We start from the raw sequence: 27,787 nt of genomic DNA, 5'->3' as shown, positions 1-27,787 counted from the left end.
AAATGTAATTTGTTCAAAATTATATTCACTTGGATATATTCTATTTGATTTTATGATTGATTTTTGTGCCAATAATTGTGTAAACTTCTTGTTATAGAGCATATTCTCACTTGGCTTCTTTTTTTTTTTTCCAATGCAGGGCTTGGGGCAGTGGGAGTTATTGTGGTTGTGGCTATTGTTTGCATCATCTATCATCGCAGGGACAAAAAAATACAATGTGATGTCGTCTTGGATATCTCGATACACTTCTCATACATCTTCAATGAATGATATTGAAAAGGAAGCATGCTACTATGAAGTCCAAACTTTCAGCTATAATGAACTTTAAAAAGCCACCAACAGTTTTGATTCCAAGAAAGAAGTTGGAGATGGAGGATTTGGCACTGTATACACCCAAAACTATCCTACAAACACAACTTTCTTTAATGAATGAATGAATACAGTTGTTTTTTTTTTTAAGATAAATGAATGAATACAATGTTCGCAGCACAATATTCTATGATTTTTTTTTTTAATGGAGAATGCTTCTTTTTAGTCCTCAAAAGGATTGGAATGTCCAATTTGGCCCGTGGACTTACCACAAGTCCCACTTTTAGATTTGTTAAGTTTAAATATGCAGATCATTCATATTTATCACATCTATATTAAAAAAATAGATAAACAAGTTTCAAAATCACATTTATTGTCCCCTTTTTTAAAAACCAATGTGATGAAATCATATTGTTGAAATTATCAGATCAATCTTTTTTTCTTTTTTTTGGTGTGCGTGCACGCACGTGCATGCTTGTTTAGATGATCTACATGGAGAGATTATCAATGAATCATCGAATTGAGGCCCTTAGATTGTCCACAAGCCTAGACTGGACTATCCAGTCCTTACAAAGCTACTTTTTTCTTTTTGAAATATTTTGTAGTATAAAATATTTTTATAGTCCCTAAATTATGCATTGTGTCACTCGGTTCATCTAAGTTTCAGATTTGTAAAAGTTGTACTCAAAGTTTTTAATTGAGTCAATTTGATCCAATTTCAAACAAGGCATCTAAATCGGTAACCAAAATTACAATAAATCATTAAAAACAATATTACAAAAACACGTAACTGGAGCATATATTTTTTTTTTTTTGAGTTGTATATTATAGAATTTCCTTTTCTTTCCTATGTTTATTGTAATGAAAAGCATACTTACACGCACCATTTCATTGAGATCAACCACTTTTTTTTTCATATAATCTTAACCAGGCAAACTTCGAGACGGGCGTGTAGTTGCAGTGAAGTGATTATACAAACACAATTTCAAAAGAGTGGAACAATTCATGAACAAAATAGAGATCCTCGCCCGCCTTCACTACCCAAACCCCGTCTTCCTCTATGGATGCACCTCCCACCACTGCCACGAGCTCCTCCTCGTCTATGAATACATCCCCGATAGCACTATCGCCGTTCACCTCCATGGCGACCGCATAAAGCCCGGTTCCCTCTCTTGGACTACAAGAATGAGCATTGCATTCGAAACCGCTAGCGCGTTGGCTTACCTCCATGCTTCTGACGTCATTCACCGCGATGTCAAAAGTAACAACATCTTGCTCGACAACAGCTTTTGCATTAAAGTTGTTGATTTTGGACTTTCTCATCTTTTCCTAACTGATGTGTCCACGGCCCCACAAGGTACTCCGGGTTATGTGGACCCCGAGTACCATGAATGCTACCAACTTACTGATAAGAGTGACGTTTATAGCTTTGCGGTTGTTTTGATCGAACTTATATCGTCTAAGCCAGTTGTGGACATTACAAGGCATCGCCACAAAATTAATTTGTCTAATATGGTGATTAATAAGATTCAAAATCAAGAACTTCATGAGCTTGTTGACCCGTGTCTTGGGTTTAACTCGAATTATAAGGTGACGAAGATGATCAAGGTTGTTGCAGAGCTGGCATTTCAGTGTTCGCAAAATGAGAGCGATATGAGGCCATCGATGAAAGAAATGTTGGAGGTTTTGAAGGAAATCAGCAATGTGGGTTATGATAGGAAGGTTGCGGACGAGATGGATATACCAGAAGATGATGTTGTGTTGTTGAAAAGTGATCCACCGACGCTTGCACCTAATTCTTTGAGGCAAAATTGGGTTAATAGGGGAAGTACCACATCTAATGCTAGTAGTAGCTAAGTTAATGTATCATTTTAATGCAGTCAAGATCCATTTTATAGTAAATTTTGGGTGATAATGCCATCTTATTTCCATCATGAATATAAAAGTTACTCCGAATTATATTAATGCCTTTATATATAGTGATAAAATCATTCATTGTATAAGTCGATTGAATTTTTTTTTTCTATTCATTGTTTCATTATTTTTATTTGTTCTTAAAACTAGGCAATGAACCACGCCCAATTTCCTAGTCTTAATTTGTCGTGTCGATAAATTTGGGTCGATTGAGAGAATTTTTTTCACAAAGCAAAAGGGAAAATGAGAAAATTATTATGAAAAATGTTAAAACAAAAACTAGATCATATATGTGATAATGTCATGTGCTTTCATTTTCATGGTCTACCAATGATAATGTCATGATATAATCGAAGAATTTATTGGGTGTTCTCGGATCAACACGTGCACGTGTTGTAGGCATACCACAATACAATTTTAAGGTCACGTGACATTCCAAGTACATCCAATGATTTCTTGTTAGAATGAGTCGGAAATATGGGAAACGTGATCAAGGATAAATTTCATCATAGGGAACTAGATGAAAAAATCTACTGATAAAGAGGTTGCATATAAAGTTAATGCTTTATTATCGTTATTATTATCTTTTTCCTAGATTTTTCGACACCACACTTACAGTGCTAATGCTAATCTCATTGTAGTCGATCATGTCAGAGGTGCTTTTTCTGTTAAAGGAGTAAGATCCAAGATCCAATCGCCGCTGAATATGTAAGATACAATTATCAATCAATCTTTTTTTTGGAGGGGGAAAAAAGGAAACAAAAAAAGAGAGAAAGATATCCTATTTTGGGCTCACTATGTTATGCATAGAAAGGAGAGAATCGTATCAATGTGGCAGGGATATTAGTCTAATTTTTGTAGACTATGGGATGATGAGATTAGACTAATTTTTGTTTATTCCCGAATTCATGATAGCAGAAAAAAAAAAATTTCCCATATCTTTTTATGTTTTTGATAACTCGGTATCCAGTCTAATTTTTTCCATATCCCATAGTCCATTAGCGTTTCCCATACCTTATAATAGAAGAATTTGAAGTTTTGTTCATGAAAAAAATTCTAATTTTTGTTCAAATTGATTTATTGCAACTTTTGTGTAATAGAAGAAAAAAAAGGTAACAAGAAAAAGAAAAGAAAATGAAATTTACAACCACAGTAGACATCTTGCTCTGTTTTACTAGAAAAAATTTAGAGCAGCAATTAACATAGCAACTTCAAACAAAATTTCACTACTTTGAGGATCTTGAGGAATCTACTTCACATGATATTATTCTACATAAGCTTTGCAGTCCATAATGTTTTTAACCTAGAAAAACATTGTTACATTGATTCAACCTCACAGAATTCATTCTCTTATAATAGTTGAATAGTAGAACACGTGATTGGTGTTCTTGAAGGTGAAGATAAGAATGGTTACAGGGAAATATACAAAGATTCTAGATTTCCTTCAGGCATCTCAATCACCTTGTTAATTGCCGGTCCATCTGATGGATTAGCTTGTATGCAACATAAACCGACTAAAATCATCTTTCGTGCAACTTTTTCATCCTCTTCAGATTCAATCCCATCAAGTCCTATGTAACGACCCCAAAATGCGTATCAGAAATTATCTCTATTTAATTATGGGCTAATGTGCTTTAATTTACTTATAACTGTTTGAATTGAGGAATTATATGTTGAGTTACGGCCTTGAAACTGAAATTACCGACCTTTATGGCTTCAGAAATCAAAATTGAGTACATGAATATGCTAATGGGAATTTTTAGAGCTATTTGGGAAAGTTAATTGGGAATTTATTTCGTCAGATTCGTTAAGGTGTGTTTGGGTGGTTAACTTTGCACTGCAAATTGAAGGCCTTAGAAGCTTCAGAAACCAGAACGGAGTACATGGTTATAACCGGCATAATTTTTAGAGTCATCTGGGAAGTTTAATTAAAATTTGATTTCGTACGATTCGTAAGGGTGCGTTTTGCTCTCCCTAATTGTGATAAGCTTAGGTATATAAAATATATATATATATATGAGTTGAACTCATCACTTGGAGTCCAAAATATCTTAGGGAGAGGAAGAGAACCGATAGAGAGAGAGAGAGGGAGAGAGGGCAAAGGAGAGAGAAAGCTTCTCTAAGAGAGAGGGAGCTCAACATTCATGGGATTTGAACACAAATTGAAGAGATTTAAGAGAAAAGAAGAAGATCAACCATGAAAGCTTGGGAAATTGAAGAGAGTTAAGGAAAAAGCAAAGATTGAACTAAGGTATGGAAAGCTATCATGAATCCTTATGATTAATTCATCAATTTCATGAAATTATAATGAGATTAGAAGATTTGGAACCCATTTGGGTTAGGGTTTTGTGTTATGTATTTGATTGAGTTAAATTTAAGAAATTAGGACTTCGGTCCTTTGATTTTGTTTATGATTGGAGCTCAATCTTGTGAATAACATATGAAATGTATTCTAGATTGTCCATAGAACAAGATTTATGCAAGGATCAAGTGTGTTTGTGGGTTGTGTTTTGGGAACTTTCAAGATTATAAAAGATGAAACATTGATCTTGAACTTGAGGCAAAGATTGATTTGTTTGAGATGAAATTACACTTGAATGATGTTATTTTATCATGCTATGGGATAATTTTACATGTTTTTGGGTGATTAGAGTTGAAACCAAGCTTAAAAAATGGAAAAAAACAAGTGTTAGAACCAACAAGGATTTCGGACAGCAGATTTTGCCCAGAGCCGCACGTGCGGCGGGGCTTCCCACATGTGCAGCAGTCCATTTCTAGCACCCAAAATGATTCTGAAATAAAAACACCTTGTCCCGCACGTGCAGCTCAATTCCCACACGTGCGGCCCTGTTTCCCGCAGGTGCGGGGCACCCCTGTTTCAACCCAACTTCGGATAAGCATATCTCTTTCATCTGGACTCCGTTTTAAGTGATTTTTTAGCCTAAATTCAAGCCCCAGAATTGTAGTTTCCAATGGTGGTAGTCTCACACCCAAATTCTAAGTACACAAATAGATATGCTCAAATTAGTGAAGGTTGTTCACTTTCTGTCTACCGATTTTATACCATTTCTTCTTCTAACCCATTTTCCTTTCGTTTCCTCCTATTTTCCTAGAGACGGATTATGAGCTATTGGGGACTAATGAGTTTAGAACCAACATAACTAATTGATTAAAGAGCAAAGAAAGGGATCGGTTATATTCATATGTTGTGTTATGTAATTGTGGTTGTAGATCAAGACGAGGACATCGTCCAACTGCTACCAGAAGCCCATCACTGTGAGTGATAGTATAGTAAAGATATGTTTTTCATTATCTATTTTTATTTATATATGGCATGATTCTCTAAATATTACATTTTATTAAAATGCACAAGTTTCCAAGAAATGTGAAATGAGTTATGAACAAGAGATGTGATTTATTTGTAATATGATATGGTGGGCCCACGGCCGTTCTGTTTATCCGTTCTGCTTATGCTATGGCATGATATGAATTGTTCGGTCTTTAAGACCTATTGACCTTGGTATAGAACAAAGTGTTGTACGGAACTAAGTGCTACAGTGAGATTCACCTCTAGAATCCGTACGAGACACCTCTTGGGTCCATACATGTCGATGTTCCATCTACTCCATGAACAGATATAGTGATATGACATGATACGTTTGGACCTAAGGTCGTTTTGATATATGATTGGGCCTAAGGTCGTTTTGTTATACATGGACCCGAGGTCGTTCAGAACAAATGATATGAATACAAATGCTTTTACATTGCTATATAACTCCTGTTACGATGTGTTATTTTATATGTCTCATGTTACGAAGTATTATTTTATATGCATAAATGGATGTCCTATTTTGAAATGTGCTTCTAACCTTTTGTATAAGTGAGCGTACCACGTACCATGTAAAATGTTTTGTAATAGTTTCAAATATGTATTCCATTTGAAAAGGCATGGATTAAGATACGATAAATGTTTCTTTTGAAATGATTTAAGATACGTTTCAGAGTTATGAAATATGTTTTCCTAATGCTGAGGACATCATTCATTAACACCTTTACTTTAATATTACTCACTGGGCTTTAGGTCACCCTTTTATTTTATATATGTAGATGAGCCATCGGGGATCAACACTAGAGTTGTATCGAGGTCCACCTCTCTGTCAAGCCACCCGGGTTACGCCTCTATGTCGAGGCTTTAACTTTGTATTGGTGAATTTTGTATTTTATTAAGTCTTATGTATTTGTGTGTGAGATCTATATAAGTTTTATGATTATATGTGAAAATATGGAAGCATATTTAAATACTTAAATTAATCAAAGTCTTCATGTATGCACAAGCTCAATGGCGTTATCTTTATGTTGGTATTTGCTTCCGCTTAAGGGCCCATAGTTGAGTAAATATTTGTGAAATTTTGTTTTGAGGCCTATGTACAGGCCGGTCATGGACCAAACTTTTTGCGGCGGGTTTGAGTCGTGACAGTTGGTATCAGAGCATGAGTTATGATCTCACACACATGCCCATTGTGCATTAGAGTGTCTAGAATGCATTTAATTTTCATGTATTTAGTAACGAAATGACATGTTGTGCATTTTGAAAGATGGATGTGAGCTTGTACAATAAGTTAAGTATTGAGCTTGAGAATTAGATGTTCTTATGAACTTTGGATAATAAAAGGAGATGAAGATGTGTTGTTTCATAGACTGTGTTTTGAGACTAAGGAAGATTTGATAATTGTTATGAAATGAGAATGAGTTTATGTAAAGAGTATGACATTGAGGCTAAGGTTATGAAAGATGTGGAATATTGGTGTTCTAAGGATATTAAAATTGGTAAGTATAAGCATGTTTGTGGAAACGTGATGTGAAGAGAGATTAAACTTAGCTTCTATATGGGTTACATGTGGAATTAGACCATGAGGAATTTGGGGAAACTGAGATTGTAGTCAATTAATAAAGTGTATGGAATTATGGCAATTGAGAGATGTGATGATTGATAACGAGTATGGGACTTGAGAGTTAGGAAAGGGTTTGATACAAGGAGTAGAGATAAAGAAATTGTCCCATCTATATCTTTGTATGCTGGCATGTTTCACGAGTAAGTACGTGACACTATGTATTATGGTGTAGTCAGTAAATGATACCCGACGTGTTAATGATCTGCATCTTATGACCTTAGAAATAGATGATGAGAAGTAGGAATGAAATAGAAGTTGAATCCTTGTTGAGACAACTGGATAAACTAAAAGGAATATTTCCAAATATGATGAGACTTAGGTGGACATATCATGAGAAATAAGATCAAAAGAAGAAGTTAAGTGTGAACTCAAAGGAAAAAAAAAATGAATCAAAGAATGTGATAGGAAGTGTTATGTATGTTTGAATGACTATTGGAGAGTGTAGACTCCTTTTAAGTAGATAAATGGAACTTGAGCTAAATGTTATGATAAGTAGGGACACTTTAATGGGTGTTTTATGTGTTTGAGCTATTTGTGAGCAAAATGTTAGTTGGAGCCCATTCGTTTATTTGAATCATTTAGCTGTAGAACGAGTTGGTCAACGAGCTAATAGTATGTGTTAAGAATTTCTTTACAACTTAAGGGATCTATTTTATTGGAATGTTATACGAATTTGATTTATTGCCTTAATGTAAAATATTGGTAAGGTAAGAAAACATTATTAGCATGCCTGTATAAGTTATTTGTGGCCTTCAACTTCCAAACCCACCTAATTGATTATCAATGAGGTATATAAGTTGTATGGGAACTACTATTTGGACTAATGTGGTTAAGAAATTTGTGGACCAAGGTTTGCATTTGATATTTTTAGTCTTCTTTGAAGTTATGGAAAACAAAAGAGATTTGAGGTTGAGCTGTGATTATTGGGAATTATGTGAATTGGAACTATGTGGATAGTAACACAAAATTATATGAGTTTATAGACAATGTGTTTTGTGTTTTTCTATTAAGAAATTGTGTTTTGCTACTATGAAGTTGACTTTGTGATCATTATGACATTGCAAGATAATGTTTGGTGACTAAATCGATTTGGATTAATAAACTATACATATATGATAATGAGTTAAACTCCAGTGATGAGAAAATCAACTGGTAAGAACTGTTAAGTAGAAAAAGTAAGTATGAATTGGCAAGACTACGAAAGGAAATTCTATGGTAAAAGAAATCAATAAGTATATTGTATTGAGTGGAGACATGAGGACTTGAACCTAAATTTGGTTGGTAAACAGTTTAGACCTCATCTACCCCATCCGTTACGAAAATAAATAGACTAGGGATACTTTCAATTACCAAGACCATTGTGGTGAATACTTAAATCATTAGTGAGCGAAGAGCCATAAAGTCGTTGATTTAGAACTCATTTGTTTATTTTGATTCAATTGTTGTAGGATGCATGTGCCGTTGGGAGCACGATTAAGTAGTGAATATTTCTTTATTCTTCAGTGAATTATAATATTTGGGACTGTTTGTGGAACTAATGAATTTGAACTATGATTGATGTTTACGAGTTGCATGCAAACGATTACTTGAAGAGAATTAGATTATGGACATCCCTGGGATTAAGGTTTTACCATTTGGGGTATATGACTTATGACTTATGGATCAATAAATCGAAGTGCACGAGGGTTGTGAATAATAAGATGATGTTTTGATGTTGCTGATTATTATTGTCAATTGAGTAACCAATTGGCCAGTAAATGACAAATTAATTGTGATTCATGGAACAAACCTTATTGAGATTAACCACATAGGACTGTAACTGTTAAATGATTGAGGGATGTTATATATCTGAGTCGAACTAGACTATGGTAGGAGACTGAGATTCATGAACATGACTTGTGTAAGGGTAAATCAAGTTTGGAGGACCAAAATTCTTAAGGTGGGGGAGAATGTAACGACCCCAAAATGCGTATCATAAATTATCTCTATTTAATTATGGGCTAATGTGCTTTAATTTACTTATACCTATTTGAATTGAGGAATTATCTATTGAGTTACGACCTTGAAACTGAAATTGCCGACCTTTATGGGTTGAGAAATCAAAATTGAGTACATGGATATGCTAATGGGAATTTTTAGAGCTATTTGGGAAAGTTAAGTGGGAATTTATTTCGTCAAATTCGTTAAGATGTGTGTGGGTGGTTAACTTTGCACTGCAAATTGAAGGCCTTAGAGGCTTCAGAAACCAGAACGGAGTACATGGTTATAACCAGCATAATTTTTAGAGTCATCTGGGAAGTTTAATTGAAATTTGATTTCGTACGATTCGTAAGGGTGCGTTTTTCTCTCCCTAATTGTGATAAGCTTAGGTATATAAAATATATATATATATATGAGTTGAACTCATCACTTGGAGTCCAAAATATCTTAGGGAGAGGAAGAGAACCGATAGAGAGAGAGAGAGAGAGAGGGAGAGAGGGCAAAGGAGAGAGAAAGCTTCTCTAAGAGAGAGAGAGCTCAACATTCATGAGATTTGAACACAAATTGAAGAGATTTAAGAGAAAGGAAGAAGATCAACCATGAAAGCTTGGGAAATTGAAGAGAGTTAAGGAAAAAGCAAAGATTGAACTAAGGTATGGAAATCTATCTTGAATCTTTTTGATTAATTCATCAATTTCATGAAATTATAATGAGATTAGAAGATTTGGAACCCATTTGGGTTAGGGTTTTGTGTTATGTATTTGATTAAGTTAAATTTAAGAAATTAGGACTTGGGTCCTTTGATTTTGTTTATGATTGGAGCTCAATCTTGTGAATAACATATGAAACGTATTCTAGATTGTCCATAGAACAAGATTTATGCAAGGATCAAGTGTGTTTGTGGGTTGTGTTTTGGGAACTTTCAAGGTTATGAAATATGAAACATTGATCTTGAACTTGAGGCAAAGATTGATTTGTTTGAGATGAAATTACACTTGAATGATGTTAGTTTATCATGCTATGGGATAATGTTACATGTTTTTGGGTGATTAGAGTTGAAACCAAGCTTAAAAAAAGGAAAAAAAAAAAAAAAAACAAGTGTTAGAACCAACAAGGATTTCGGATAGCAGATTTTGCCCAGAGTTGCACGTGCAGCGGGGCTTCCTGCACGTGCAGCAGTCCATTTCTAGCACCCAAAATGATTCTGAAATAAAAACACCTTGTCCCACACGTGTGGCTCAATTCCCACACGTGCGGCCCTTTTTCCCGCAAGTGCGGGGCACCCCTGTTTCAACCCAACTTCGGATAAGCATATCTCTTTCATCTGGACTCTGTTTTAAGTGATTCTTGAGCCTAAATTCAAGCCCCAGAATTGTAGTTTCCAATGGTGGTAGTCTCACACCCAAATTCTAAGTACACAAATAGATATGCTCAAATTAGTGAAGGTTGTTCACTTTCTGTCTACCGATTTTATACCATTTCTTCTTCGAACCCATTTTCCTTTCGTTTCCTCCTATTTTCCTAGAGACGGATTATGACCTATTGGGGACTAATGAGTTTAGAACCAACATAACTAATTGATTAAAGAGAAAAGAAAGGGATCAGTTATATTCATATGTTGTGTTATGTAGTTGTGGTTGTAGGTCAAGACGAGGACATCGTCCAACTGCTACCAAAAGCCCATCACTGTGAGTGATAGTATAGTAAAGATATGTTTTTTAGTATCTATTTTTATTTATATATGACATGATTCTCTAAATATTACATTTTATTAAAATGCACAAGTTTCCAAGAAATGTGAAATGAGTTATGAACAAGAGATGTGATTTATTTGTAATATGATATGGTGGGCCCACGGCCGTTCCGTTTATCCGTTCTGCTTATGCTATGGCATGAAATGAATTGTTCGGTCTTTAAGACCTATTGACCTTGGTATAGAACAAAGTGTTGTACGGAACTAAATGTTACAGTGAGATTCACCTCTAGAATCCGTACGAGACACCTCTTGGGTCCATACATACATGAATTGGGCCCAAGGAGAGGTGGAGACATGTCGATGTTCCATCTACTCCATGATCAGATATAGTAATACAACATGATACATTTGGACCTAAGGTCGTTTTGATATATGATGGGGCCTAAGGTCGTTTTGTTATACATGGACCCGAGGTCGTTCAGAACAAATGATATGAATACAAATGCTTTTACATTGCCATATGTTATTTTGCATGCCTCATGTTACGAAGTATTATTTTACATGCATGAATGGATGTCCTATTTTGAAATGTGCTTCTAACCTTTTGTATAAGTGAGCGCATCACGTACCATGTAAAATGTTTTGTAACTATTTCAAATATGTATTCCATTTGACAAGGCATGGATTAAGATACGGTAAATGTTTCTTTTGAAATGATTTAAGATATGTTTCAGAATTATGAAATATGTTTTCCTAATGTTAAGGACATCATTCATTAACATCTTTACTTTAATATTACTCAATGGGCGTTAGCTCACCCTTTTATTTTATATATGTAGGTGAGCCATCGGGGATCAACACTAGAGTTGTATCGAGGTCCACCTCCCTGTCAAGCCACCCGGGTTACACCTCCGTGTTGAGGCTTTAACTTTGTATTAGTGAATTATGTATTTTATTAAGTCTTATGTATTTATGTGTGAGATCTATATAAGTTCTGTGATTATATATGTAAATATGGAAGCGTATTTAAATGCTTAAATTAATCAAAGTCTTCATGTATGCACAAGCTCAATGGGCGTTATCTTTATGTTGGTATTTGCTTCCGCTTAAGGCCCCGTAGTTGATTAAATATTCGTGAAATTTTGTTTTGAGTCCTATGTATAGGCCGGTCATGGACCAAACTTTTAGAGGCATGTCTGGGTCGTGACATCCTATATCTCCATCACATTCTAGCTTCTTGTAGATCGAATGCGGGAAATATAAGTCGCTAATGTGCTCAACTGATTCGTCAATGTTTTCCCTTCCATGAACCATCTCTAGGACTAGCATTCCATAGCTATAGACGTCAGCCTTGTGCAATACTCTTCCAAAATTTCTGGAAAAGACTTCAGGTGTTATATACCCAATAGTTCCTCGTGCATGCAACATGGATACAATGCTCTCTTTGTTGGAACACAATTTAGCAAGCCCAAAATCAGAAATCTTTGGACAAAAATATTCATCTAGAAGAATGTTGTGGGGTTTAATGTCAAAATGAAAAATGCGCGTTGGACAACCACAGTGCAAGTACTCTAATCCTCAAGCAATCTGTACTGCAATCTTGTGCATTGTTTTCCATTCTAAGTCGTCATTTGTCTCTTGAGATTTGTTGTTGTGTAAGAACTTCTCAAGAGATCCATTTGGCATGTGCTCGTAGATAAGAGCTCTTTTGCGACCCTCAAAACAATACCCTACAAGGCTTACAATGTTGATATGGGAAGTCCTACTAATGCTTGCAACCTCATTTATGAACTCCTCTCCATTACTGCCTTTTGTTTCATTTAAAAGCTTGACAGCTATCAGACGTCCATCAAGAAGCTTGCCTTTGTACACATCATCATAGCCGCCTTTCCCGAGTTTATCTTGGAAAGAATTTGTTACTTTCTTTATTATTGAGTAACTATATCTTTGTGGCAAAAGGGATCCATTAATTTTCAAGAAAAGCTTCCACATTATCATCTGTCATCGTTGATTTCCTCCAAAAGAATATCGATTTGTATGTTGAGGTTTTCTTTCTAAACCAGAAAATCAGAAATGCACATAAAATTGTTGCTCCAACCATTTAAATGACTACATAAAGAATGAAAGAAGTCAAGTAGTGTTAAAATCTCTGACTAACCAAATTTGTTTTTTTTTTTTTTTTTGTTGAATAATACAAGAATTATGTTAACAAAAATCAAAACTAACTTAGTTGTTCACAAAAAATTACTACAAACAAATATGAATCATAAACTATATGTTCTAGTCATAATGAAATTGATCAAACCTTGAACAAAGAAAACAAAATGATTAAAGTTTTTTATGCATTACTAAATTAAGGAAAGACAGAGAATAAAATTTCAATTGGATACCTACGGCAACTTTCAAGGTCAATTGTTTCTTTCCACCTGCAAAACATAACAACACACCATTAACTAAGGTTGTGTTTGGATAGGAATTTAGAAAAGAAAAGAGAAAAGGTGAGTGAAATGTACGTACTATTTTTTCTTTTTTCCTTTGTCAATTCCTACGCAGATCAATAGTGAAAAAGGAAAGCGGATCGCCTACTGGACAATGCAAAGGAATATCCAAACACCAGTCTAAAGAGACATAATTTTTAAGCAACAAAGCCCACATTATATGAATAACTGCAACCTAGTCTCGGTAATAGAAGATTTTCTAAGCTTGTTAGAAGGCTAAATGAAACAATACAAATTTGATGTTTGTCGCTTTTGTTTTTCTCTTTTTAATCTTCCATTTACATTAATCTTTTTTCCGTACTCTTTATCACTTTCGAGAGTAAAATGACATTTTAGTCCTTTAATAACATATTTTCCCCCAATCTAAAAAAATAAATAAATAAATAACCCATTTTCCCCTCTATTATTTGTTTTTGGAATTTTTTCATTTCAATCATGGTGTCACAATTCTCTTTTCTAGCTTCTTTTGATTTTACCCATAACTTTACCACATAGAATTCTAGGGTAAATTACAAACACACCCCCTGAGATTTACTTAAATTACAAATTACCTCCTGTGATTCTAGAAATTACATTGTGCCCCCTAAGGTTTTTAATTTCATAACAAATAGGTCATTTTATTAATAAATCATCAAGTTAATTAATAGTTTTTAATAATGTTAAAATTTTATTTCAATTAATAATTCAGATAATTCTATTATTGTAAAGGTGAACCGCTAGAAATTTCACTTTTTCAATTAATTCTGTTAAATAAAAAAAATTTGACAGAGAGGTATTTGTAATTTTCCAAACCACAGGGGATAGTTCGCATTTTAAGCAAATCTCATGGGGTGTATTTGTAATTTATCCAAAATTTTCAATAGTAAGATTTCAACAACTAACCCAAGATTAAAGACTCATGAGGAGAAGGTACTCTTATGTCAATAAACAAAACTTGTGAAGATTTTGGTAAAACCTATTTTTATACCAATGAAACCCTTTAAAAAAAATTTAAAAAAAAAATTGTATCTTATGTACTAATGACTTCCGAAATTTAATCACCGTCAAAAAATTTAAAACGCACTCCCTATAAAATCTGTATAAAGATTGATTTTCAAATTTTAAGGGAAACTTACATGTAGGTCTTAATAAGTGAACTTATTTTTTAATAGATCCTACGATAATGAATGGCGTTTTTCATTAAATACTATAAAAAAAATGTCACTAACTGTTAATTTTTAGAGACATATTGAAAATTTTGTCGCAAAAAAAAATTAATTATAAATTTTAGCGACAATTTAAAAAAAATTGTCACAAAAAATTCATTAATTTCTAACTTTCGGAGACAATTTGAAAATTTTATCATATAAAAAGTCACTAATTGTAAGTTTTAGCAACAATTAATAATAATCATGATAAAAAAAAGTCACTAATTTTCAATTTTTAACGAAATATGCAAAAAAAAAAAAGTCACAAAAAATTATTTTTAGTAACGATTTTACTAAGACTAATTTTCAATAGGACTTCATAAGAATTAAATCAAACTATTAGAACTTATTAGTAATTTATCTTAAAATGTTTTCCTATTAAAACAAATCATTGGTAACCACATCTTAAAAAACCGTACAATAAACAGTGAATATTATATATTTAGTTGGTGTGAAATTATGTTGTCGTTTAGGATGTGAGTTGGGTTAGTTTTTTGGCTAAATTAGTCACAGAAAAATAAAATATATTAAAAAATTAATAAAATAAAATGTCACATCCAAATCATAATCATTTTATTTTTTCTCACACAAAAATCAAAAAAATCAATCCAAACAAACATTTTAGTTAGGGATAAAATAGTTAAAAAATCAAAAAACCAACTCAACTACCCAATCGAATATTAAACAACTTTTTATAATTCTTTATTTTATTTTATATTATATGTACTTTTATAGTTTTTTTCAATTGCATCACTAGTAAAATTTTATGGGCCAAAGTGTGAAAGGGTCCATGAGCTTATGGGCCAAAGTCCATGACCCAGTTGGTCTATATTAAATAATATTTGGGAAAAATTATAAAAAAGAACAAATAATCCTATCCAACTTCCAAGCAGTTCCTTCGGTCAACGTCAAGTCTGGACCCATTAAAAGAAAGTCTGACTTCCTCCCATTGGTTAAAGAAATCTATGAAGCCAAACATTATATGGATACATTAGAAGATCGAGGGAATTACTTAAACGTGAAACGTAGAAAAAAAAAATATATATATATATATATATATATAGGGGTGTAAGTGAGACTTGTACTTGCACAATTTTTTATTTACACCTTATTATAAAATCAATTACACCCTTTATGTATTTGTATTTCTTTTTCTCTGCTCAACTATTACGTAATTCTTCCTACAAGATATCTCAAAGTAAAGATATTGTGTTTAAGGTTACAAACGAGTCGAGTTAAACTGAATTTTTTTGTATTGAAGCTTATTTATTAAGAGTTAATCAAGCTCAAATTTGAGCCGATTTCAAGTCAAACTTAAACATTAAATATTTGATAAACTCGAGCTCGGTTTGAACTTGCTCAATTACATAAACAAGTCAAATTTGAGCTTGAGCTTGAAAAAAAAAAATTAAACTTAAATTAGTTTATTTATTAAGATAAAAGGTAAAAAAATTATGAGCAAAATATACAAGAATGCTTATATTGATAATAAATTTCTTCAATCAAATATTTAAATTTACACAAACATCAAACACAAATAAAAAACTAAAATATATTATTGAAAATTTATTTGATATATTATTAGAAGTAAATATTATTTTTTTTTCATGTTTACAAGCCTTATCGTGCCGAGCTTGGGACTACTCGTACTTGGCTCAATTAATAAACAAGTTTAAAAATCAAGCTCAAATTTTAAACGAGCCGAGCTTAAACTATTCATATATAATTCGGTTTGTTAGCAATCCTAATTATGCTTGCCATAGATCACGCAGTACGTGGTCAATATGGTGTTGTGTTATTTTGAGTTAGTATTATAATTATTTTAATATTAATTTTATTTATTTATTTATTATGTGTTAATTTGTTGTGTAATTTTTATCCAGCGTTCAATTTGTATCAAATTAGTCCCTTAACTCTAAAATTTTAGAATATGTCATTTTAGATTGTGTTTGATTTATGAATTTGAAAAAAGATTTGAAAAAACAGAACAAAAAAACAGATAAAATATGAATAAAATAAAATTACATTTCACTTATGTTTCACACATATTTTCTCTTTCTATTTTTAAATTTTTTTCCAAATTCATGAATCAAATGTAGCGTTAATAACCCTTTTGAATCAAAAAGTTGCTAGAAACACACGAATTATGCTTTTGAAAAGCTAAATAAGAAAACATCGCAAAAGGAGATACACACCTTGGAAAAAGCAAATTGCTTGATTTGCAGTAGTATCAGTCCCACATTCCCCTCCAGAGGCATTGCACAAATCGCTGGCATGGAATTTGTCCGTTTCTGTTAGGGAAAATCAATGATTTCCCACAAGTATATCAATCAATGGCAATAAAATTTAATGAGAAAAAATTAAATCAAAAGTAATACAAGAATTTTTACGTGGTTCCCTCAATATGAGATACGTCCACGGGATCGAAATCCGATTCCACTATTAACCAAATAAGTTCTAAACGATTACAAATGAGACACGAATGGTCTCACAAACCACCCTTAGGTGAATTCCAAATAATCACAAATAAACAAGAGGAAAGACCTCACCAAATAAATGAACTAAAATCTTCAGAACTAGAGTTGTAGAAGACCCAAAATAACGAACCAAACTATGCTCCAAAGCAGCAACAAAATCGAATGCAAATAACTCCACCAATTGCAAATCTTCAACACTGTTACCGATGCAATGTATTAGTATGGCAGCCGCACATACTATCATCAATTTAATTCCACTTAATTGGTTTTCCAATCTCTCTCCCCACTGCCTCACGGAAACATATATATATATATATATATATGATTAAATCTTGGATTTGTTTTATCAAAATTCTAGTTGTATCTAAATTCAATTGGGTCTCCACAAATATAATATATAAAAATATATTATACCTAAATCAAACCAAATTAGAATTCTTTTAACAAGCCAATTGGGTCTCAAACTCCAATAAGGAGGTATATCCAACAATTCTCCCTCTACCGACTTAGGTGGAGAGATCAACCATACCCGCCAAAGTTTGACACTTTAAATGTTTGTCCCGCGACAAAGTCTTAGTCAACATATCTGAAATATTATCATCTGTGTGAACCTTTTCGAGTTGCAACAATTTCGAATCTAACACATCACGAATCCAATGGTATCTCACATCAATGTATTTCGATCTCGCATGAAAAGTAGAATTTTTAGTCAAGTGAATAGCACTTTGACTATCACAATAAAGCACATATTTTTCTTGCTTCAAACCCAACTCTTGCAAAAAAAAATTCAACCATAACTCTTCTTTGCAAGCTTTTGTAATGGCAATAAATTCAGCTTCGGTAGTTGAGAGAGCAACACATTTTTGTAATTTAGATTGCCATGCCACAGCTCCCCCTGCAAAAGTCATCAAATACCCCGAAGTAGATTTCCTAGAATCAATATCACCAGCCATGGCAGAATCCGTGAACCCATCAAGCATCAGATTACCATCCCCAAAACACAAACACACCTTCGAAGTCCCTTGAAGATATCTTAGAATCCATTTTACCGTTGCCCAATGTTCTTTACCCGGATTAGAGAGAAACCGACACACCACACCAACGGCGTGAGCAATATCCGGCCTTGTACAAACCATGGCGTACATCAAAGAACCAACTGCTGAAGCATAAGAAACTTTCAACATCTCTTCTTTGTCTTTCTCACTTGTAGGACATTGATTCGAACTAAGCTTGAAGTGACCCACAAGTGGACAACCAACCGGCTTTGCTTTATTCATGTTGAACCTCTCAAGAACTTTCTCAATATAGCTTTCTTGAGACAACCAAATCAGCCCCTCTTTGCGATCACAAACAATTTTCATACCATGTATTTGCTTTGCTGGTCCCAAATCTTTCATAGCAAAAGACTTGCTCAACTCCAATTTCAACCTGTTAATCATAGTGTAATCTTGACCCACAATTAACATGTAATCAACATAAAGCAAAAGAATAATAAATTTGCCATCCGGGAAATTTTTCACAAACACACAATGGTCCGAAGTGGTTTTAGAAAAACCATTATTCATCATAAAAGAGTCAAATTTTTTGTACCATTGCCGCGGGGCTTGCTTAAGGCCATACATGCTTTTCTTCAATTTGCAAACAAATTTCTCTTTCCCTTTTTCTACAAAACCTTCTGGTTACTCCATGTAAATTTCTTCTTCAAGATCACCATGAAGAAATGCGGCCTTCACATCAAGTTGTTCAACTTCAAGGTTCATACTTGCAGCCATGCCAAGTACAACCCGAATAGAAGACATTTTTACAACCGGTGAGAAAATCTCGTCAAAGTCAATACCTTTCTTTTGCCCAAAGCCTTTCACAACAAGACGTGCCTTGTACCTCAGATTCTTGCTATCATTTTTCAATTTGAAAACCCACTTATTTTTCAGAATTTTCCTCCCTTTAGGCAACTTCACTAAATCATAAGTCTGGTTTTCAAGCAAGGAATTCATCTCCTCGTCCATGGCCTTTTTCCAATCACCTTTCTTTGCATGCTCAATTGCTTCTTGGTAGCTCTCAGGCTTCCCTTGATCGGAAATCAACACAAATTCATTGGAAGGATACTTTCTTGAAGGTTGTCGGTCCCTTGTAGATTTCCTCAACTCAAGTTGTGGTGGCGGTTCTTAAGTTGGATGCTCTTCCTCAATTTCTGGCTCAACTTCATTAGGATTAGCATCATCCTCTACATCTTCAATAGGTGGCTGCACATATCCCCCATTTTCATCATCCATCGAAGATGAAGGAGATGGATCCATGTCAATGAGATCACTAGTTTTTTACTCCGGTTGATCACCTTTGCCAAAGTCTTCAATTGTTTGGTCTTCAAGAAACACAACATCACGGCTTCGAATGACTTTCTTGTCGACTAGATCCCATAATCTATACCCGAATTCATCACGCCCATAGCCAAGAAAAATACATTGTCTTGACTTACTATCAAGCTTGGACCTCTCATCCTTTGGAATGTGAACAAAAGCTCGGTAACCAAACACTCTCAAGTGTTCATAAGACACGTCTTTATCGGTCCAAACTCTTTCTGGAACATCACCATTCAAAGGATAGGAAAGAGACAAATTGATCACGTCAACCGCTGTCTTCATAGCCTCACCCCAAAAGGATCTTGGCAATTTAGCTTGTGAAAGCAACACCTTGTTCTTTCCACAATGGTGCGGTTCATCCTCTCAGCAATGCCATTTTGTTGAGGAGTCTTCTAAACTGTCTTTTGGTGCCGAATACCTTGGCTGCGACAATACTCAAATGTATTCGCCACCATTGTCTGATCGGATGCACTTCAATTTCTGCCCTGTTTCTCTTTCAATCATGGCCTGAAAATGCTTAAATACTTCTAGAACTTGATCTTTAGTTTTTAGTGTCACGCCCTCAAAATAATAATAACATTAAACACATCCATATAGAGACATGCATTGATACATAAAAGATCCACATTCATCTATTCATCAGAGTATTTCATTACAAAAGTATTACATGTTTGCAACAAAAGCAAATGTCCTACAGGCTTACAGCTTTCCAAGTTAACACTTGGTTACAAAAGAGAGTGCTAACTTAATTACACATTTAGTCCTTGGCTTGAATCTACATGTAATACAATCAAGGAAAATAAGGCCAAAAGTATGTCTACCTCTAGCCTCCCAAGCTATGTCCTCAGATGTGGCATGCTACCTGTACCTAAAAATGATGTTCCCATATAGGGTGAGCCACAGCCCAGTAGAAATATACTAAACCGACTATGAACAATGCCTAAAAGATTAGCAATTGATAGATGGTCAATACTTACACTTCCACTTACATCTTATTAAAATTCCACGACAGTCAAGTTTATGTTACAATTCACTTTCCATTTCTTATTCAACTTTGAGTTTGAAAACAAGGCTCAGTACTCTGGCCAAAACATTTGATGAGATTATAGTTCATCACTAGAACACCTTCGAAATTCAAGGTGGATACACATTTTGGTGTTGTATCAATAACACATAAACTACTTCTATACTTCGCAAACGATGATGATATACATTTAGGTGCTATATCAAATCAAACAAACTTTTTAATAGATAAGCATATGAGCTATATCAATACTACAACAGATAAGCATATGAGCTATATCAACACCACAACAGATAAGCATATGAGCTATATCAACACTACAACAGATAAGCATATGAGCTATATCAACACTTCAATAGATAAGCATATGAGCTGTATCTTCACTACAATGGGAGAGCATATGAGCTGCATCCCCGGGTCCATCCCCTATCTTCCCTTAACCATTAACCGGTTTAGAGGTACATCCCCCATCTTCCCCTAAACCGTGGAGTACATCCCCCATCTCCTCCCTTACACAAGTAATGCATGTAAACACAGAATCACATACGCAATCAATCAATACATAAAGTTAATGTATTCTATCAACTGTCTACACATAATGCATATGAACACATTGGCCATATGCACAATCAACCAACACATAAAGTTAGTGTATTCTATCAACCGTCATGCTCTATGACACATCCAATTGATTAGTTTTAGTTTGCCTAATCATCATGCATTGTCTACAACAATCAACACTACCCTCCACCGGTAGCCCAAAGCAATTATTTCTAAGCAGGAAATAAATGCACAAATGGATAATATATCAACATTTCAATTAGATGAGCAATGAAAGATTCGACTACACTCTTTAGTCCCATACATTCCCAATTTCAACATTTTCAATTCAATTCCTCGTTTTCTTCAATTAATTATATGCATTAATTAATTAATCCAATTAGGGCAAATTACCATAATTCACAAAACAACCCTAAGGTTCCATTTCCATCAATGTCCTAACGTTAATCTCATTTCTCTATGCCTAACATGCATATAGGTTTATATATTTAAAACCCCAACTTTTGTAAAATTACCCAACAACCCCCAACATATCAATATGCTAAAATTCAAAGACAAAGCTCATAAGATGGAGTAGGTTATCCCTACCTCGAATGATGGGACGTAACGAAGGAGATGAAGAAACGGAAATGCTCCAAATCCCAAAATTTTCAGATTAAAAGATAGCCCTCGACGATCAACACAACTTTTGTAAAGGCCCAATGTGAGAAAACAACTCCTACTAGATCAATCCTAAGAGAGAAGTTTGGGTTTTAGTGAGAGGAACTCTCAAAATACCTTTTTGGAAAAGTAAGAGAAAGAAAAGATGTTGAAAAGTGAACAAAAAGGTCGGATCTCGACTTTATATAATAGTCGCCCCGCTCGAGCGTCGAACTCCCCACTCGAGCGTCACTCACAGATCCCCGCTCGAGCGTCCAATCCCCCGCTCGAGCGGCGGATGCACGCTCCCAGAACTTTTACAGACATGATGCCCGCTCAAGCGTCAAACTCCCCACTCGAGCGTCAGACACATACTCCCGCTCGAGCGGCCAATCCCCCGTTCGAGCGTATACCACTGCAGACGAAATACTGGATGGATGATTTCCCCACTCCAAAACCCCCGCTCGAGCGGACAAGCAACAACAGAGTCCCGCTCGAGCGTCAAAAGCGCCGCTCCAGCGGAGGGACCAAAAACTGGGCAAGGATTTTACGTTATAAAACACAACCAACTTATTCCCTACTTGCCCAACACAACCCAAAGCTCGAACACAAAGTGAAAGGGGGTAGAAAGAGGATAAGACAGCAACGAATCTACGGAACCGTGTCCGGACTACAGTTAAACAACAACAGGGAATACCGGGATCGCTATATTTAGTAAAAAAGTCCAAACTTTCCTTGAATAATCATCAATGAAAGTAACGAAATAAAGTGCACCACTATGTATTCTAACTTTCAAAGGACCACAAACATCTGAATGAATCAACTCCAAAACATTTTCTTTTCTAGAAGCAACATTTTTCTAAAAAGAAACTATGTTATTTACCCGCCAAACAATGAACACAAGTTTTAAGATGTGTACCTTTCAAACCGGGTAGAAGCTCTTTCTTGAACAAAACTTGCAGCCCCTTTTCACTCATGTGGCCAAGCCGTTTGTGCCACAATTCGGTAGAAGTATCATCTCCAAGTGCATTGACAACACCTTTACAAATTTTTCCTTGCATCGAATAAAGTGTATGAGTCTTCTTGCATTTAGCCACCACCAAAGAACCCTTTGTGAGCTTCCATATTCCATTACCAAAATTGTTGTTGAAGCCTTCGTCATCTAGCTTCTCAGTAGAGATCAAATTGAGGCAAATGTCAGGAACATGTCTCACATCTTTAAGCAACAACTTGCAGCCCAAATTTGTTTCCAAGCAAACATCACCCATGCCAATAATCTTGGACAAACCTTCATTACCCATTCGAACAGAACCATAATCTCCTTTGGTGTAGGTAGTGAAGAAATCAACTCGAGAAATCACATGAAAAGAAGCACCGGAATCAATCACCCAATTGCTCTCTTGGCCCACAAAATTGATACAATCATCTTCACAAACGACCATGAGATCATCGGTAGTAACTGCCGTTGTGTCTTCTTGCTTCTTGTCCACACTTTTGTCATGCATTTTCTCCTTATTCTTGAGCTTTCGGCATTCCCGCTTCATGTGCCCTTTCTCATGGCAATAATAGCACTCAATGTCTTTCTTTGAAAAAGGACCATCTCTTGATTTGTCACGGCTTTGATCACGACCATGAGGAGTCATACTCCTCCCCCTTGTTTTGCTTCGGCCTCTCACAATGAATGCTTCCGAATGAGAGGAACCCGCTGATTTTCTTCTAGTTTCTTCATTCAATAGGCTACTAGTGACTTAACCCATTGTAACAACTCCATCGGGCGCTGAATTACTAACGGTCACAACCAAGGTCTCCCAACTTTCGGGCAAAGAACTAAGTAGCATCAAAGCCTGTAACTCATCATCAAAAATAATTTTCATAGAAGCAAGTTGGTTAACAATACTCTTTATTTCATTCAAATGTTCTGGAATGGGGCTGCCCTCTTTATATTTTAAATTAACCAACTTACGAAACAGACAGGCTTTATTTGTGGCTAATTTTCTATCATAAAGACTTTCTAATTTTTTTCATAAATCATGTGCCGAAGTTTTAGTAGCAACATGATGAAACACACTATCATCAATCCATTGACGGATAACACCAACGGCTTTTCGATTAAGCCTATTCCATTCATAATCTTTCATACCCTCGGGTTTGCTAGAATCACCCTCAATGGGTCCATATAAATCTTTACAAAATAATAGGTCCTCCATTTTAGTTTTCCAAGTCACTCAATTACTTCCATTGAAGCTAGACATACGACCCACATTCCCCTCCATTGATTTACACAAATAAATAAACTCAAATAAACCGTAAGCTCTGATACCAGTTGTTAGGGAAAATCAATGATTTCCCACAAGTAAATCAATCAATGGGAATAAAAACTAATGAGGAAAAATTAAATCAAAAGCAACACAAGAATTTTTACGTAGTTCTCTCAATGTGCGGTAAGTCCACGGGATCGAAATCCGATTCCACTATCAACCAAATAAGTTCCAAACGATTACAAACGAGACACGAATGGTCTCACAAACCACCCTTAGGTGAATTCCAAATAATCACAAATAAACAAGAGGAAAGACCTCACCAAATAAATGAACCAAAATCTTTAGAACTAAAGTTGTAGAAGACCTAAAATAACGAACCAAACTATGCTCCAAAGCAGCAACAAAACCGAATGGAAATAACTCCACCAATTGCAAATCTTCGACACTGCTACCGATGCAATGTATTAGTATGGCAGCCGCACATACTATCATCAATTTAATTCCACCTAATTGGTTTTCCAATCTCTCTCACCACTGCCTCACGGAAACACACACACATATATATATATATATGATTAAATCTTGGATTTGTTTTATCAAAATTCTAGTTGTATCTAAATTCAATTGGGTCTCCACAAATATAATATATAAAAATATATTATACCTAAACCAAACCAAATTAGAATTCTTTTAACAAACCAATTGGGTCTCAAACTCCAATAAGGAGGTATACCCAACAATTTCATGCTAATCAGCCTCAAATCCCTACTTCACCAATTCTTCCACAGTCATGTGTTTATCCCCCCCAAAATGCATAAAGAGCCTCTTGGAAATCTGGAACCTTGATTCTGCTCATACATTCCGAAATGTATCAGTCATATGGATATGGCTCTTCTACGAAGAAATTAATATTACTACTACTCTGGCTCCCCGCTACCTCGGGGCATTGAAAATGACTCCGTTCTTGTATATGATCACACGATGTGAGGTCAGGGAGGCAATCATGGAACAAAGTAAGATTTAGAACATGCGAATAAGGAGCGTAATCGAAAAGAGTGAAATTCATAGTGGTGTTACTCAATTCCGTAGGGAAAAGATTCTCCCACAGATCGGCTCAAGCAATGGTCAAGTTATGGGCAGATTGATTGATATGAAGAACACGAAATGGCTGTTTCTCGATAACTATGGTTGTGTTTTCATTGCCTTGGCACATGAGCTCAAAACCTTGAACGCCGCAGAACTGAGGGTCGATCTTTTCCCCAGAAGGGATATCCAATTTATTTTATTTGCTCTCCGCAGTCGTATGTTTTTTCGTGACAAGTCGTGTATTTGTCATCGTCCGTGCCATGTGATGTAGGAGTACTGATGATGATGATGATGATGATGATGATGATGATGATGATGATGAAGATGAAGCTAAGACTAACAGGCTTGTTGAGAAGAGTTGGATGTTCCATTAAATTGGTGTGTGGGTTGATTTGATACAGATAAAATTATATTATTAGATGAATTCAATATATAATAATATTAAAAAAGCAGAGGCCAATCGATTGGATGAAGAAAAGTACGAGCTTCTTAGAATATTCTAAGTGAGAAATATCAACTACTGTGTTGGCTGAGGAAGATTTTGCTACAGTCAGTTCGTGAGTTGGACATAATGGCCCTGTTGTCTTTTTTGGCTTTCGAAGGTTAGTTATGTAATTTAAAGCGTTCAAGTAAAGATCAATTAGTCCTTACAGAATTTAATTGCCAACTAATTATCAGACGATTGTATTGAAGTTTTTCAACCTCAATGAAGAGGACTTTTACTGGTAGTTTGTTTCATGAGAAATTTATAAGGAATAACAAGTACAGAACAATTCAGAAACTGAATTTTATTAAATAAACAGGAACTTACAATGCAATGACCCAACCTTGAAAAGGTTTACAACAACGACTACTTGAAACTACTCCTACGAAATGAAGTGCGGTACAGTAATTGAAGTGCTGAAATGTAAAGAATTGGAAATGTAAAACTGGAAAGAAATATGAAGTAAATAAACTGATTTCTAGATCTGAGTCTAGCTCTTTCATTCTGGGGCCTTTTCTCCTATTTATACTTTAGGATGGCAACTTTCGAAGTGGACTTCCAACCGTCGAAACGTACTTCCACGATCTCAAGTTATTGCCCTGAACACTCTGCTCTAACGACGCCTTCTTTGCAGTTGGGCTTCCATCTTGAATTTGAATTTGAATTTGAATTGCGAGTAACCATTGAGTCACTTTGCGCCTTCTAACTGCTTCCATGCGACGCAAACCCACCATTACCAATATGAGTTGCCACCTGTCTATCACTAGTTGGAGACTTGCATTAACTTTCCAAATTACCCTTTTCGAGCCACGTGCTAAGCTGCGATTGGTCTGTACAAAATATGTGGCCAACATTACTCCCACACTAATATACCCAATACTTGGTGGTATTAGTAGATCAATGCACTCTATCCACGTCCTAAGACGTGCATGGACCTAGCTGAAGTATAACCGTCTTCTTAAAAATGAAGCACTGAACTTCATTAAATTCTTTCATTACACCCATTATCTGCGAATACGAGGAAACGGATACACCTTCAATAGCCAATCAATCTTTCTCTTACATTAATCGAGCATACGATGAGGTGTTTGCTAATGACAACCATCCTTGAAAGAACCTTCATACATTTATTGGCCACACTTATCTGCCCCCATTTATACAAGTTATGGAAGCCTTTGCACCGTACGAACCTCTGGACCAAGCATTTGCACAAATGGATCTTGAAAGCTCTTCATCTGCTCCAAAAGATTCATCACAGAATCGTTGAATTCGACGATCCTTTTCTGGTGCCTCCTTCCCAAAGCTCAGTAGTATATCCTTACGTACCTATTGATTGTCGCCGTTGTCTGGAGGACAACCTGCTTTCGACATGGTATACTTCCTCCCTACCAACAAGAATAGTGCATAAGACCCCCCCATCCAACCGAAGCATTGGGATTCAGTCTCTTATTTTTGGCTAAGAAGGCCAAACATTGTTCTTTTGACTGGCTGGAGATGGTGAATGACCCTCAATTCCCTCATTCTTTTGGGATGGACCCTTCTGCACTTCCTCTTTCTCAAAACCCAAACTGGATAGAAGAATTGAAGCTTACTCTCTTCGAGGGTTAGCATTTCTCTTGTTATCAACCTCCAGTTCCTCCAACTGCATTCCAGCAGTATAAGGCTCAATTTTGCTTGCCGCCTTCTCCCATCTGCCTTTCGAAGTCCTTGGAGATGATGTTCCTTATCGAAACTTCTTATAGGCTTGTGACATTGTGTCTCGAGGTTATGCTCTTAACCCCATAGCCCAAACAGAACTCCATACCTTCTTAGACTAGCTTTCTCTCCTATGCTAATGCTAATCTCATTGTAGCTGATCATGTTAGAGGTACTTTTTATGTTAAAGGAGTAAGATCCAAGATCCAATTGCTGCTGAATATCTAAGAAACAATTATCAATCAATCATTTTTTTTGTTTTCTTTTCTTGGGGAGGGGGGAAGAAACAAAAAAAAAAAAAAAAAAAAAAAAAAAAAAAAAAAAGAGAAATATATCCTATTTTGGGCTCACTATGTTATGTATAGAAAGGGGAGAATCATATCAATGTGGCAGAGCTATTAATCTAATTTCTGTAGACTCTAGGATGATGAGATTTAGATTAATTTTTGTTCATTCCCAAATTCATGATAGCATTTTTTTTTTTTTTGGATAACTCACTATCTAGATCCAATGGACCAACTAATCTGAGGACTAATCTCACAGTCTATTAGCGTTCCCCATACCTTCTAATAGAAGAATTCGAAGTTTTGTTCATGGAAAGAATTCTAATTTTTGTTCAAATTGATTTATTGCAGCTTTTGTGCAATAGAAGAAAAAAAAAGGG

The 27,787-nt window shown here is 35.2% G+C and overlaps 1 protein-coding gene and 1 pseudogene across 1 annotated transcript; one reads left to right on the top strand and one right to left on the bottom strand.

The window, feature by feature from the left end:
- Positions 1-220: 220 nt before the first annotated feature.
- LOC114306820 (LEAF RUST 10 DISEASE-RESISTANCE LOCUS RECEPTOR-LIKE PROTEIN KINASE-like 1.1 pseudogene) lies at positions 221-2,238 on the top strand (annotated as a pseudogene).
- Positions 2,239-2,868: 630 nt separating this feature from the next.
- On the bottom strand, positions 2,869-12,843 carry LOC114265787 (LEAF RUST 10 DISEASE-RESISTANCE LOCUS RECEPTOR-LIKE PROTEIN KINASE-like 2.4). The gene is made up of 4 exons (XM_082908610.1): positions 12,515-12,843; positions 12,067-12,187; positions 3,638-3,798; positions 2,869-2,923 (listed from the first exon to the last, which is right to left on the bottom strand). Exons 1-4 carry the CDS (start codon positions 12,841-12,843, stop codon positions 2,869-2,871), a joined length of 666 nt encoding a protein of 221 aa, XP_082764736.1.
- Between the last annotated feature and the right edge of the window lie 14,944 nt (positions 12,844-27,787).

Source organism: Camellia sinensis, chromosome 15, assembly GCF_055761805.1.
Source record: "Camellia sinensis isolate YWXY chromosome 15, ASM5576180v1, whole genome shotgun sequence".
NCBI classification, from domain to species: Eukaryota; Viridiplantae; Streptophyta; class Magnoliopsida; order Ericales; family Theaceae; genus Camellia; species Camellia sinensis.
This window is presented reverse-complemented; position numbering and strand designations above follow the sequence as displayed.